This window comes from Phyllobates terribilis, unplaced genomic scaffold, assembly GCF_046119375.1.
Source record: "Phyllobates terribilis strain yellow unplaced genomic scaffold, ASM4611937v1 Scaffold_1__5_contigs__length_1240528914, whole genome shotgun sequence".
Lineage (NCBI taxonomy): Eukaryota > Metazoa > Chordata > Amphibia > Anura > Dendrobatidae > Phyllobates > Phyllobates terribilis.
In genome coordinates this window covers 275,906,840-275,920,581 of record NW_027362761.1, presented here as the reverse complement: position 1 = coordinate 275,920,581, position 13,742 = coordinate 275,906,840, and the positions used below count along the sequence as shown (strand labels likewise).

The window sequence follows — 13,742 nt, the reverse complement described above, 5'->3', positions numbered from 1 at the left end:
TGGCGGATGCTTTAGTCCAGGTCTGGGATGAGATCCCACAGGAGACCATCCGCAACCTCATCAGGAGCATGCCCAGGCGTTGTAGGGAGGTCATACAGGCACGTGGAGGCCACACACAATACTGAGCCTCATTTTGACTGGTTTTAAGGACATTACATCAAAGTTGAATCAGCCTGTAGTGTGTTTTTCCACTTTAATTTTGGGGGTGACTCCAAATCCAGGCCTCCATTGCTTAATAAATTTGATTTCCATTGGTGATTTTTGTGTGATTTTGTTGTCAGCACATTCAACTTTGTACAGAACAAAGTATTCAATGAGAATATTTCATTCATTCAGATCTAGGATGTGTTATTTGAGTGTTCCCTTTATTTTTTTGAGCAGTGTATAACCACCTTTTGCCTACAAAATAGCATCAAAGCATTAATTGTTCTAGGTACACTTGCATGCAGTTCTGAAGAAAATCGGCAGTGAGGTTGATCCAAACAGCTTAGAGAACTACCTACATCTGTTGATGAAGTTTTGTGCAAATCCTTCTGTCTCTTTATGTAATTCCAGACAGGCTCAATGTTGAGTTCAGGGCTCTGTGGAGGCCAGATTATAACTTCCATGACTCCTTGGTCTTTTTTTATGCTGAAGATGGAGCTAATAACATTGGTTGTATATTTGGGGTAGTTGTCCTGCTGAAGAATACATTTTGAGCCAGATGCCACTTGATAGTATTACATGATGGATATGTATCTGCCTGTATTTCTCAGCAATGAGGACACCAACAACTAGGCAAAGTTGAGTCCCTAAATGGCTTAATCTACAACCATCTACTGTTTGGAGATGACTGGCCAAAAGCTGTCTTCATAGAAGAATTGTGGTCAAAGATATACAACGGCAAATTAATCAACTATGCCGGAAAACAAAGAAACTGTAGTGCAGAAAAATGGCAACAGGGGCTCTGGAATGAAAGGCGAATTGTTCACCAAAGGCTGGAATGTGGTACACTGATGAGTGTCTTCAGGCAAAAGTGAAGCATGGTAGAGAAGTGGAGAGTCCTGATCTCAACATCATCAAGTTTTTCTAGGATTAGATGAGCAGACAGAAGGTTTTGCACAAGCCTACATCCACAGAAAATCTGTGGTTAGTTCTCCAAGATGTTTGGAACATCCTCCACGCAGATTTCCTTCAAAAAGTAAGTGCATGCATCTCTTGAAGAATTGATGCTTTCATGCTGTTATGAAGGCAAAGGTCAAATCAAAATTATGATTTGATGTAGGTTTCTCTTCATTCACTTTGAACTTTGTGATTTGATAAAAATAAACAATTAAAACATTTTTGAAAACACTCTTACGCTGCAACCTTTTTTTTACACAACTGCCTTAGAATTTTGAATAGTACTATATATTACTTCACACATTTTTTCTTTTCTCTGGACTTTTCTACGGCACTATTTAACTTTATACTGAATGGTGATAATGTAAAGTGCTAGCACATTAATGTTCCACATAAATCAGTTTCAAATACTAATGATTTTTAATGTTCTTCATTCATGTATAAAGTTAGATGCTGTTGACCACAGAGTTAGCTTCACTAAAACTAAACATTCCTGTTGGCACCAGAGCATAAAACTATAAAAAGGTACCACCAGCCGGGAAGTCATATACCCACAAGTGGAGCACTCTTAGAGGTCACAGGGAAGTCTCTCTTTAAATGGAATCTGTCAGTAAGATCAATCAACCAATCCACATATATGGGCATGCAGGTCTTTAAAACATGAATCCATGGACAGCATTCTTTATTCTATCTAATGCAGCATTAATAAGACCTTAGCGTTCTAATTCATATGCAAATGAGGTATTAAGGGGCGTGATAGAGCACTTCTTGGGCCTCTGCTTCTGAGGTGGCTTCCTCGACTAGCACCCACCTCCATAAGTTGATTGACAGCTCACCGTGATATCAGGCACCAAACAAGGAAATTAGACACAGAGCTACCAATCAAACATAAGAGGCTGGTCCTAGGAAGGGAATTAACTTCGGCACGCAGAGACTCGAGTAGTATTCTGTCACACCCAGAGCACTTAAAGGGAATCTTTTCACAAGATATTAAATCTGACGTGTGTAGAGGCTGTTAAATGTTGATTAAATCCTTACCTTGCTTGCAAAATTTTGTTTTGAAGTTTTAAAGAAATCCATAGCTTAATTTTAAGCTATTGAGACGCAAGTGCAGAGGAGCAGGCTCATTAACTTAAAAGTTCTTCTGCATTCTCTTCCCTTTCCTTGCCCACCATCGGCCTCCGGTGTTTGACTGACTGGCCTCACCTAGCTGATATTTTGCACAGGCACAATCATTATCTGGGGTCTTCTCACCAGATAGAATGACGCATGCTCAGTAAGCTCTTGATGGCGTTGTGAGAGCCGGACTATGTGCGCATGTGCCTTCCCCTCTGGGGAGACGATAAAGTGCAGCAACGGTGCTTGCACAAAATGTCGGGCAGGGGAGGTAAGTCAATGAGACAAGAGTAAGTTGTAAGTTAAACACCGGAAGTGAGAAGAGAAAAGGGAGAGAGCACAGGAGAGCTGCGAGTCCCTGTGAGCATGCAGCTCATTAGCTTAAAATTTTAAAGATGGATTTAACAAGAAAGGTAAGGATTTAATCAGCATTGAAGGGCCTATACACACATGCAATTAGTTAGTGGAATAATATCCTAATGACAGGTTCTCAAACGCATTTGCCTATGAACTAAAACATTGATTTCATGGAAATGCAGAAACAGATAGATGTTAAGGTGATTATGGATTTAGCTTTCAAAGACGTGCATGCCTATAAGCAGTTTTTGTTGATCTTAATGAAAAATTCCCCTTAAATCTATTGAGAATTTATTATTATTATTGATTATTATAGCGCCATTTATTCCATGGTGCTTTACATGTGACAGGGATATACATAGCACAAACAATTACAATAAATTTTGAACAATACAAGTCGGCGACTAGTACAGGGGGAGCGAGGACCCTGCCTGCGAGTGCTCACAATCTACAGGGGATGGGTAAGGATACAGTAAGTGAGAGTAGAGCTGGTTGTGAAGCAAGGGTTACTGCAGGTTGTAGGCTTGTCGGAAGAGGTGGGTCTTCAGGTTCCTTTTTGAAGGTTTCCACGGTAAGCGAGAGTCTGATGTGTTGGGGTACAGAGTTCCAGAGTAGGGGGGATGCACGGGAGAAATCTTGCATACGATTGTGGGAAGAGGGATAAGAGGAGAGTAGAGAAAAAGATCTTGTAAGGATCGGAGGTTGCGTGTAGGCAAGTATCGGCAGACTAGGTCACAGATGTATGGAGGAGACAGGTTGTGGATGGCTTTGTATGCCATGGTTAGGGTTTTGAACTGGAGTCTCTGGGCAATGGGGAGCCAGTAAAGGGACTGACAGAGAGGAGAGGTCAGGGAATAGCGGGGGGGGACAGGTGGATTAGTCGGGCAGCAGAGTTTAGGACAGATTGGACGGGTGTGAGAGTGAAAGCCACAGAGCAGGAGGTTGCAGTAGTCGAGGTGGGAGATGATGAGGGCGAGCACTAGTGTTTTTGCAGATTCGTGGTTGAGGAATGTGCGGCTCTGGGAGATATTCTTAGTTGGCAGGAAGTGGAAAGGGCTTGGATATGTGGTTTGAAGGAGAGATTAGAGTTCCGGGTTATCCCCAGGCAGCGAGCTTGCGGGACTGGGGAGAGTGAGCAGTCATTGACTTTGATGGATAGGTCAGTTTGGGGGGGGGGGGTTGAGTGAGACGGTGGAAAGATGATGAATTCAGTTTTATCCAATGTTAAGTTTTAGAAATCGGTCATAGCAAAAGGATGAAATAGCAGACAGACATTGTGGCATTCTGGTTAGTAGGGAGGAGATATCGGGTCCAGAGAGGTAGACCTGAGTGTCATCAGCATAGAGGTGATACTGAAAGCCATGGGACTATGAGCTATCCCAGGCAGAAGGTGTAGATGGAGAAGAGCAGGGGTCCTAGGACTGAACCTTGGGGGCCACAGACAGATAGGGCGCAAGATGAGGAGGTGGTGTGTGAGTGGGAGACACAATGTCCTGTCTGTTAAATATGAGGAGATCCAAGATAGGGCCAAGTCTTTGATGCCAAGAGATGAGAGAGTCTGTAGTAAGAGGAAATGGTCCACTATGTCAAAGGCAGATGACAGGTCCAGGAGGAGGAGGACAGAGTAGTGTCAATGGAATGGCAGTTAGTAGGTCGGTGGTGACTTTAGTCAAGGCAGTTTCAGTGGAGTGGTGCAGTCAGAAGCCAGATTGTAAGCGGTCAAAGAGAGAGCAGGAAGAGAGGTGGGAGGACAGTTCAGAATGGGCGTGTTGTTCCAGTAGTTTTGAGGCGTAAGGGAGAAGTGATATGGGGTGATAGCTAGACAGAGAGGATGGGTCAAGGGAGGGCTTTTTGAGGATGGGTGTGATCGAGGCATGTTTGAAGCATGAGGGGAAGATACCAGCTGTTAGTGACAGGTTGAAAAAGTGGGTTAGGGTTGGGATGAAGACTGTGGTGAGGTTAGGGATGAGGTGGGATGGGATTGGGTCAAGTTCACAGGTGGTGAGGTGTGATTTGGTGAGTAAAGAGGAAACCTGATCGTCCGTAATGGTGGAGAAGCTGGTTTTGGAAGAGGACGGTTGAGTAGTTATGAGGAGGGGCTGTGGGGACTTTAGGCAAAAACTTTGTCTGATAGTATCAATACTCTGCTTGAAGAATGAGGCAAAGTCTTCGGCTGAGATGAGAGGAAAGGGAGGAGGCGCTGAGCGACGGAGGAGAGAATTCAAAGTGTTGAATAGCTCTTTAGGGTTGTGAGCCAGGGAGGATTTGAGAGATGAGAAGTAGGTTTGTTTTGCTGCAGTAAGTGTAGACTTGAAAGAAGTGAGGGACTGTTTCAATGCGATAAAATGCTCGTTGGAGTGGGACCTTTTCCATTGAGCAACCCTGGAGGCCCTTCGCTGTTCTTAAGTGAGGTTGGTGTGCCAGGGTTGCCTGTTGAGTGGGCGAGCTGTGGTATGTGTGAGGGGGGCGACCGAATTGAGAGCTACAGCTGTTGTGGTGTTATATAAAGTGGCAGCAGCATCTGCATTGTGTAATGAACTTATGTCTTTGAGAGGGAGAAGGGATTCAGAGAATGAGTGTAGGTCAAGGTGTTTGAGATTTCTACGAGGGTATGCAAGTTTGTGGAGTGGGACTTGCGCAACTGGAGAGGAGAGGGAAGAGAATATAAGTAGGTTGTGGTCAGAGAGAAGGAGAGGTGAGCTAGAGAGGTTAGCTAGGGAACAGAGGCGGGTGAAGATGAGGTCCAGTGTGTGGCCATCTTAGTGAGTGGCTGCGGAAGATCATTGATCGAGGCTGAAGGAGGAAGTGAGGGATAGAAGCTTGGAGACAGAAGAGTGGGAAGTGTCAATGGGGATGATGAAGTCACCCATGATGATAATGGGGATGTCAGCGGAAAGGAAATAAAGCAGCCAGGAGGGGAAGTGGTAAAAGAAGGTGGTTGCTGGTCCTGGGGGGCGGTAAATGACGGCCATTTGGAGGGGGAGTAGATGCGCACACAGTACACCTCAAAAGAGGGGAGAGTAATGGAGGGTGGCAGTGAGATACTTTTTAATAGTGAACCGGTTCAGGACCAGACCATTTTCAGGTTATCTCGAATGTGCACTTTTCAAGGCTCTAAAAAAATTTCTCGTTCAGATATTCCAATACTTTTTTCCTCCTTTTATCCGTGATACATAAGGCTGATTTTAAAATGTAATTTTTATATTCTTTTTTTTTTTTACGTTGCTATTGAGGGTAAAAATGTAAAGAAAAATAGAAAACATGTCTATTTTTCACATCTTTTTCTTTCTTTTTTTTTTTTTCTGCAATCACGAAGGACTGAAATACATTCTAAATTACGTTCTCCTTTTTATATATTGGATTCCTGTTGTCTCCCTAAACCCTGCAAACACATGATCACGGGGTCTGGAGGATGAAGCACTGTCAGTGCTTCTCAATCTGTATTCACAAAGGTGGTTCATCACTGTGTCTAGTTGAAAATGTAAACATGGTAATAAACTCCGTTTATCTTCTCAGTGGGGAAATCTGCCTATGTCTGACAGCCGGCTCCCAGACCCCACAGCTACACAGTAACATGCAAGCAGCTTACTCTGCACTGACATTTTAGAACATCAGTGCAGAGTAAAGTGTGGACCGCCCAGATGTTTATAGCCTATGGGCAGTCCAGAAATTATTAGACAATGATTAATATCTGCATAGTATACAGTATTAAACGGATAATTATATATTTTTAAAGCATTATGTGTTTGCTTTTAAAAGCTTTTCTCATTTAAGTTTAATTTCATTTTAGTTCTTCTAATATTAACAACCTGATACAATAACTAATACAAAGAACTGAAGTAATTTATTTTATGTAAGCAACGTTAGTAATCATCATAATAGAAAATTGATTTTATATTAGAGTCACAAAAGTCACAAGGTTGCACACTGGCAAAAAGCAGAAAAATGAATCTATATTATATTTGCACGTAATGTTTTCTGATTAAAGCACCTCTCATTGACTGTATGCATCTGGTTTCCACAATGGAAAAATTATATGAACCCAATACTAAACAAACGTAAATTTAAAAAACTCTTACTCTTCATTATAACTGTTTTTAACCCTTTAAAAGTACATAAGCTGCAAATATAAAAACTAACTTAAAAAGGAATCTGTCACCACCAGGTTTTGGTAACCCATCTAAGAGTAGCATGATGTAGCAGCAGAGATCCTGAACCTAGTTATGTATCGTTTACTGGGCTGCTTGCTGCAGTTTTAATAAAATCACTTTTATCTGCTGCAGATCTATCAGTTCTCTATATGCTGAGCCCTGTATAACCTCATACATGCCAATGATTGCCAACTTCTTGTTTCCACGGTTAATAGGCAGAAAGCTGATTAGTGGTTTGGTTATACAGAGCTCACGAATATGGAGGATTACATGGCAGCAGATTTACTAGTCTTCTAGTAATCTCCTGCTAAAAAGCAATGATTTTGTCATAACTACAGCAAGCAGCCCAGTAAGTGACATGACAGGGTCCCTATCTTTACAGCATGTTGCCTTCAGATTAAGTGGCAAAAACCTGTTGACAGATTCCCTTTAATTACAGATGGATAACTTTATCACAGTGTCTGAGCAAAATGTTAAGCATGTGGCTAGGCACACCACACAAAATACACGCTGTTTCATAAACCTTTCTAAAGTTAGTGGAATATATATACAAATACTACAAAAGAGACAACCTCACCTCTCCTCGGGCTGCTGCTTATCCTGACTCCACGTGCCATACTGTCTGTCAGTTTCTTGTACAAGAGAATCTGTGTCCTTATTGGACGTTGAGGATCTGGAGAAACACTGCTTGACGTGGTCCTGAAAATACAATAACATAGCAGGTCATCAACCACTGAAAATCATTATTTTTATTCATTTTTTTTAGAAAACAACTTTAGCATAAGAGGGCACTTTGAGACTCATTTGCATAAAATAAGATTAAAAACTAATAATTTAGATTATATTTCTTATGTAATATAGGCAAGTAGCCTCTTCAGAGAGGAAAAGGACAGGAAGTCTAGTGCCACCTATAGGGAGTAATCATACTAAAAGCCAACATCGACCCTTTAAAAAGGGCTTTGCCACATTACTTAGGATAACAACATAAACCCGAAACTCCATTTTCAGACATACGTTTTGGGGTGTTTTCCCCTTCCAAGGGCAAAGCAGGGGAGTTGAATTGACTGGGTGAGAGGCTTCTAACAGGAGATCTAAGGGGTACAGTTTCTCCTTGTGCAGAGTGCAAAGTTTGCATAGAGAGACTTAAAGGCCATGTAATGTTCATCTGGGAATTTAAATATGTAATGTAGTCACATCAGACCACAATCTAATCTATAGCTCATGATTTCCAATTTTTTTTCTTGACGATGCAACAAAGTTGGAAAATGGCTAAAAAGCTATTGAATGTATTTACGATAATTCCTATGTAATGTATCAGAAGATAATACAAAAATAAAAAAGATTTGAAAACTTGTAAGCTCATCGCCAAAAAAGCATATTATATGCTGTAAAATAAGTAGTCAAACAGGTAAAGACTAGAACTTCATAACACCGACTTCAATTTTAAGGTTTAAAGCCATTCATGTGACTAAACATGTTCGCTCTTGTGTATATGTTTATAGGCTTCTAGACTGACCTAGATTTTGGAGCGCTTCTGTATGAATCTTTTACTAACTTCATATTTTAATACTGCAAGGATTATTTTTTCTATCTTGAAAACTTGAAAGAACATCTACAATGCGACTCCAGACATAGTAGAACCCATCACCAAATACCTGGGAAAAGTCAAATTTTGTTTTTCCTTTTTTAATGTCTATAAACTCTAACTGATCATATTTCTGAGCTTATTACTGTCCCTACTAACTAGATAATACAACTTCTATGAACTTCTCTGACCTCCAACAATTATGAAAAATTTGTTACATTTGTCTACTTCTAAAACCTTTTCAGTTGGTTTTACCAAATTTACATCAATCACCTATAAACAGGGTAAGCGATAATGACTGATCGCTGTAGCGAAAACTAAAATGGGGGTCCAAAGCCCCCTGGTCTACCTCGCTACAAGACTGCAATAAGGAGGAGCTGAATGGAGCAGTGGTTAAGCATGTGCAGTGCCGATCCATTCAAAAACTAAGGGACTGATGAGACAGCCAAGTAAACCACTCAGGAATTTCCATTCAGATACTAGACGATAACCAGAGTGAGCAAAAATTGGAGACTTCGGACCTTAGTTCTAATGATTAGTGAGGGTCCCAGCAGTGGGCCTCTACAGAATAGGCAATAAAAGCCTGATAGCAAAAGTGATATGTCAATTGAGTTTCCCACAATTTAATGGCCAGACCATATTTAGCCATTTTCTAATTGAGCTGGTTAAACGGGAATACATTTCTGCTATTAATGATAAAAAAAACTAGATGAAATACTATGAGACTAGCAGTCACCCATTGCAGCATCTTTTCATTCTACTAGGGTGGATCCCAACTTGGTCTTCTACAAAGTCCATATGGATAGAGGTGATATGAAAACTAAGACCCAGTCAACTCCTATAAAATTGCACCCTACAGACCAACATATATACTAGAAAAATGACGACAATTTATATCTCAGTATTTTTGATCAATAATATCTATGGGCTGTTGGCCACACGTAACATTTGGTTTATGTGCTACAAGTTGTAACAAACATTACAGCCAAGTGACAGAATTTGATTGTTGTAAGATGATTAAAGATATGGGAAAACATACGTTCACTCTCAACTAAAACACCAAAGGGTCTATTACACACAGCACATGCATCATCTTACTTATAGCTGGTGCATACCATTGCAAAGAACACTCAATGATATTTATGCAAAACAAAGAAACATAAGAACTTCACAAGAAAAGAAAAAGAAAAGAAGACTTTTAGCTTACATATCACTGTCACAAACTTGGTCTACAATAACCTCTGTTCCTCAGCAACGACAACATAATGCACAAACAGCCCTAGGGGTACTCTGTTCTGTCCTCAGGTATTTTACTTGTGCTTTATGTTCTAACAAGTAATACTTCTACAACATTTCTTTAGCACTTCACTGCAAATATTTGAAAATAAAAAGAAAGTGGACATTTTTTAAATCAACTATTTGATAAATTATAAGGAAGCCATCATCAGAAAATTATCTATTGTTTAAATCAGTTTTTTGCGTTTAATTTATGGTAATGGTTTATTTTCCACATCACAATCTGTATTAAAAAACAAAAACAAAAAAAAAAACAAAACACAGAAATCTTTCAATTTTCAAACTGACCACTTTTTTAGACTTAAAACTTAATTGTTTCAGGAAACAACACATGTACATAGCCACAATGGTTAGACCCTATTATTTGTATTGAAGCGTTATGAGCTGTTTACAGAAGCGTTATCTGTCATTGTAATCCTGCCTCCATAATATGGAGCTTTGCTGAAAACTTTCCCTGAAAAGACAGGCAGTAGGAGACTAAAAAAGTTCCTTTTACAGAGAGGCAGTCATTAGATTCATGGTACCTGCACCACGACAGCATGAATCAAGTGCCTGGCTGGCACTCTGAACATTGTGGCATTTCAAACAAAACAGCTGATTACAGGGATATCATTTAGATGAGGTGTCTGGCAACTTTTCCCACCCTGCTCTAATTGACTGACAGGTCTCTCCCATGTTAAAGCATTTATTATTATTATTATTATTATAGTCCTGCCACAATTAATTTGCTAACACAGGGTATGTGCACATGGAAAATTTTAGACGCAGATGCACCCGCCAGGTTTAAGCCAAAGACACTTCTTATCAGACATTTTCATGGAGTATAGAAAGCGGGCGACTTCTTAGGGAAGCTGCCCATACAATGAACAGGTTACTTATTTTAGATATACCTACAAGAAGCAAAATGAAAATGAAAATAAACCCTGCTGTAAATAAATAAAAAGCAAGTGCATTTAAATAAAATAGGGTTCTTAGTAACACTGTTTTTGATCAAAAATAGTATGAAAGCTATTCCACCAGCGACAAGGTGAACCCGATCGGGATAGAACCTACTCTGTCAAATATTAAAAACCTTACCATGTGTCAAAGTCGACCTCTGTGTGAATAAGGGCAGACTGAGGCTCCCGAATGGGTTCACCTTGTCGCTGGTGGGATAGCTTTCATACTATTTTTGATCAAACACCGTGTTACCAAGAACCCTATTTTATTTAAATGCACTTGCTTTTTATTTACAGCAGGGTTTATTTTCATTTTCATTATGCTTCTTGTAGGTATATCTAAAATAAGTAACCAGAAGCCAAATGAAAATGAACCCTGCTGTAAATAAATAAAAAGCAAGTGCATTTAAATTTACTTAATTTTTTTTAAGTAAATAAAGACTAACAAGCAAAGTAGTATTTTTGATCATTAAAGATTAGAGAATCCAGTTCTTGGAGGAAAAGTGGAAGTGGGTTCATAATGAAAATTAGCTGGTCCTGTGCCAGATTCATATCAGTAAACTGGAAACTTTTTTTTCTAAAGCATCCAGAAGACTTCTATACCCATCCCAAAATAAGCACATTAATTTTTCTATTTTAATGTGCAATTAAATGATGCAGAATTATGTGAGCTAATGCTAAAGGTGTCCTTCTTTCAATAGCTGGAGTAAAATTGCTCAGAGTTACTGAGTTAGTACCTGTAAAGCTTCCATTTTACAATCAGCCAACCTTCAACAAGTTGTAATGCTTTGCAGCTAATTCTAAAGGATGGAATATGGACAATTTTACAATCTGAGAGTTGTGATCAGAATCAATTTAAATACTAATAGATCAGAGCAAATGTTTATGGTTTGATTAAGTAGTGAACTAAACTAATCATACAGATTAGACAAAGTCGTCAGAACTCGCCGATGCTGGCTGACAATGTAATGTGTGTGGGGATCGAAAAATGTAGAAAATGAGGAAAGTGGCACTCAACACCAGTGAATAGGTAAAAAGCCACGCAGTCACAGGATAGCAGACAGAGACATCAATGAAACAGCTGTTTAGCTGAGTACGCATTTCTTCTGGCTCACTTGTGGCATTCACAAGCTATGTGTGAGTACACGCTTCTTCTGGCTCACTTATGGCATTCACAAGCTATATGTGAGTACACGCTTCTTCTGGCTCACGTGTGGCATTCACAAGCTATGTGTGAGTACACGCTTCTTCTGGCTCACGTGTGGCATTCACAAGCTATGTGTGAGTACACGCTTCTTCTGGCTCACTTATGGCATTCACAAGCTATATGTGAGTACACGCTTCTTCTGGCTCACGTGTGGCATTCACAAGCTATGTGTGAGTACACGCTTCTTCTGGCTCACGTGTGGCATTCACAAGCTATGTGTGAGTACACGCTTCTTCTGGCTCACGTGTGGCATTCACAAGCTATGTGTGAGTACACGCTTCTTCTGGCTCACGTGTGGCATTCACAAGCTATGTGTGAGTACACGCTTCTTCTGGCTCACTTATGGCATTCACAAGCTATATGTGAGTACACGCTTCTTCTGGCTCACTTATGGCATTCACAAGCTATATGTGAGCACACGCTTCTTCTGGCTCACTTATGGCATTCACAAGCTATGTGTGAGTACACGCTTCTTCTGGCTCACTTATGGCATTCACAAGCTATAAGTGAGTACACGCTTCTTCTGGCTCACTTATGGCATTCACAAGCTATGTGTGAGTACACGCTTCTTCTGGCTCACTTATGGCATTCACAAGCTATATGTGAGCACACGCTTCTTCTGGCTCACTTATGGCATTCACAAGCTATGTGTGAGTACACGCTTCTTCTGGCTCACTTATGGCATTCACAAGCTATGTGTGAGTACACGCTTCTTCTGGCTCGCGTGTGGCATTCACAAGCTATGTGTGAGTACACGCTTCTTCTGGCTCACTTATGGCATTCACAAGCTATGTGTGAGTACACGCTTCTTCTGGCTCACTTATGGCATTCACAAGCTATGTGTGAGTACACGCTTCTTCTGGCTCACTTATGGCATACACAAGCTATATGTGAGTACACGCTTCTTCTGGCTCACTTATGGCATTCAAAAGCTATGTGTGAGTACACGCTTCTTCTGGCTCGCTTATTGCATTCACAAGCTATTTGTGAGTATACGCTTCTTCTGGCTCACTTGTGGCATTCACAAGCTATGTGTGAGTACACGCTTCTTCTGGCTCACTTGTGGCATTCACAAGCTATGTGTGAGTACACGCTTCTTCTGGCTCACTTATGGCATTCACAAGCTATATGTGAGTACACACTTCTTCTGGGTCGTATGTGGCATTCACAAGCTATGTGTGAGTACACGCCTCTTCTGGGTCGTATGTGGCATTCACAAGCTATATGTGAGTACACGCTTCTTCTGGCTCACTTATGGCATTCACAAGCTATATGTGAGTACACGCTTCTTCTGGCTCACTTATGGCATTCACAAGCTATGTGTGAGTACACGCTTCTTCTGGCTCACTTATGGCATTCACAGGCTATATGTGAGCACACGCTTCTTCTGGCTCACTTATGGCATTCACAAGCTATGTGTGAGTACACGCTTCTTCTGGCTCACTTATGGCATTCACAAGCTATATGTGAGTACACGCTTCTTCTGGCTCACTTATGGCATTCACAAGCTATGTGTGAGTACACGCTTCTTCTGGCTCACGTGTGGCATTCACAAGCTATGTGTGAGCACACGCTTCTTCTGGCTCACTTATGGCATTCACAAGCTATATGTGAGCACACGCTTCTTCTGGCTCACTTATGGCATTCACAAGCTATATGTGAGTACACGCTTCTTCTGGCTCACTTATGGCATTCACAAGCTATATGTGAGCACACGCTTCTTCTGGCTCACTTATGGCATTCACAAGCTATGTGTGAGTACACGCTTCTTCTGGCTCACTTATGGCATTCACAAGCTATATGTGAGCACACGCTTCTTCTGGCTCACTTATGGCATTCACAAGCTATGTGTGAGTACATGCTTCTTCTGGCTCACTTATGGCATTCACAAGCTATGTGTGAGTACACGCTTCTTCTGGCTAGCGTGTGGCATTCACAAGCTATGTGTGAGTACACGCTTCTTCTGGCTCACTTATGGCATTCACAAGCTA

At 40.9% G+C, this 13,742-nt stretch overlaps 1 protein-coding gene across 2 annotated transcripts in view; it reads right to left on the bottom strand.

Moving 5' to 3' along the window:
- The window catches only part of KIAA1671 (KIAA1671 ortholog), a 215,116-nt gene that overhangs the window by 30,142 nt on the left and 171,232 nt on the right, over window positions 1-13,742 (bottom strand). For both annotated transcript variants that reach the window (XM_073672915.1, XM_073672907.1), the window contains one exon: window positions 7,303-7,424. In XM_073672915.1, the coding sequence (XP_073529016.1) occupies window positions 7,303-7,424 (122 nt within the window). The remainder of the gene's footprint in view (window positions 1-7,302; window positions 7,425-13,742) is intronic.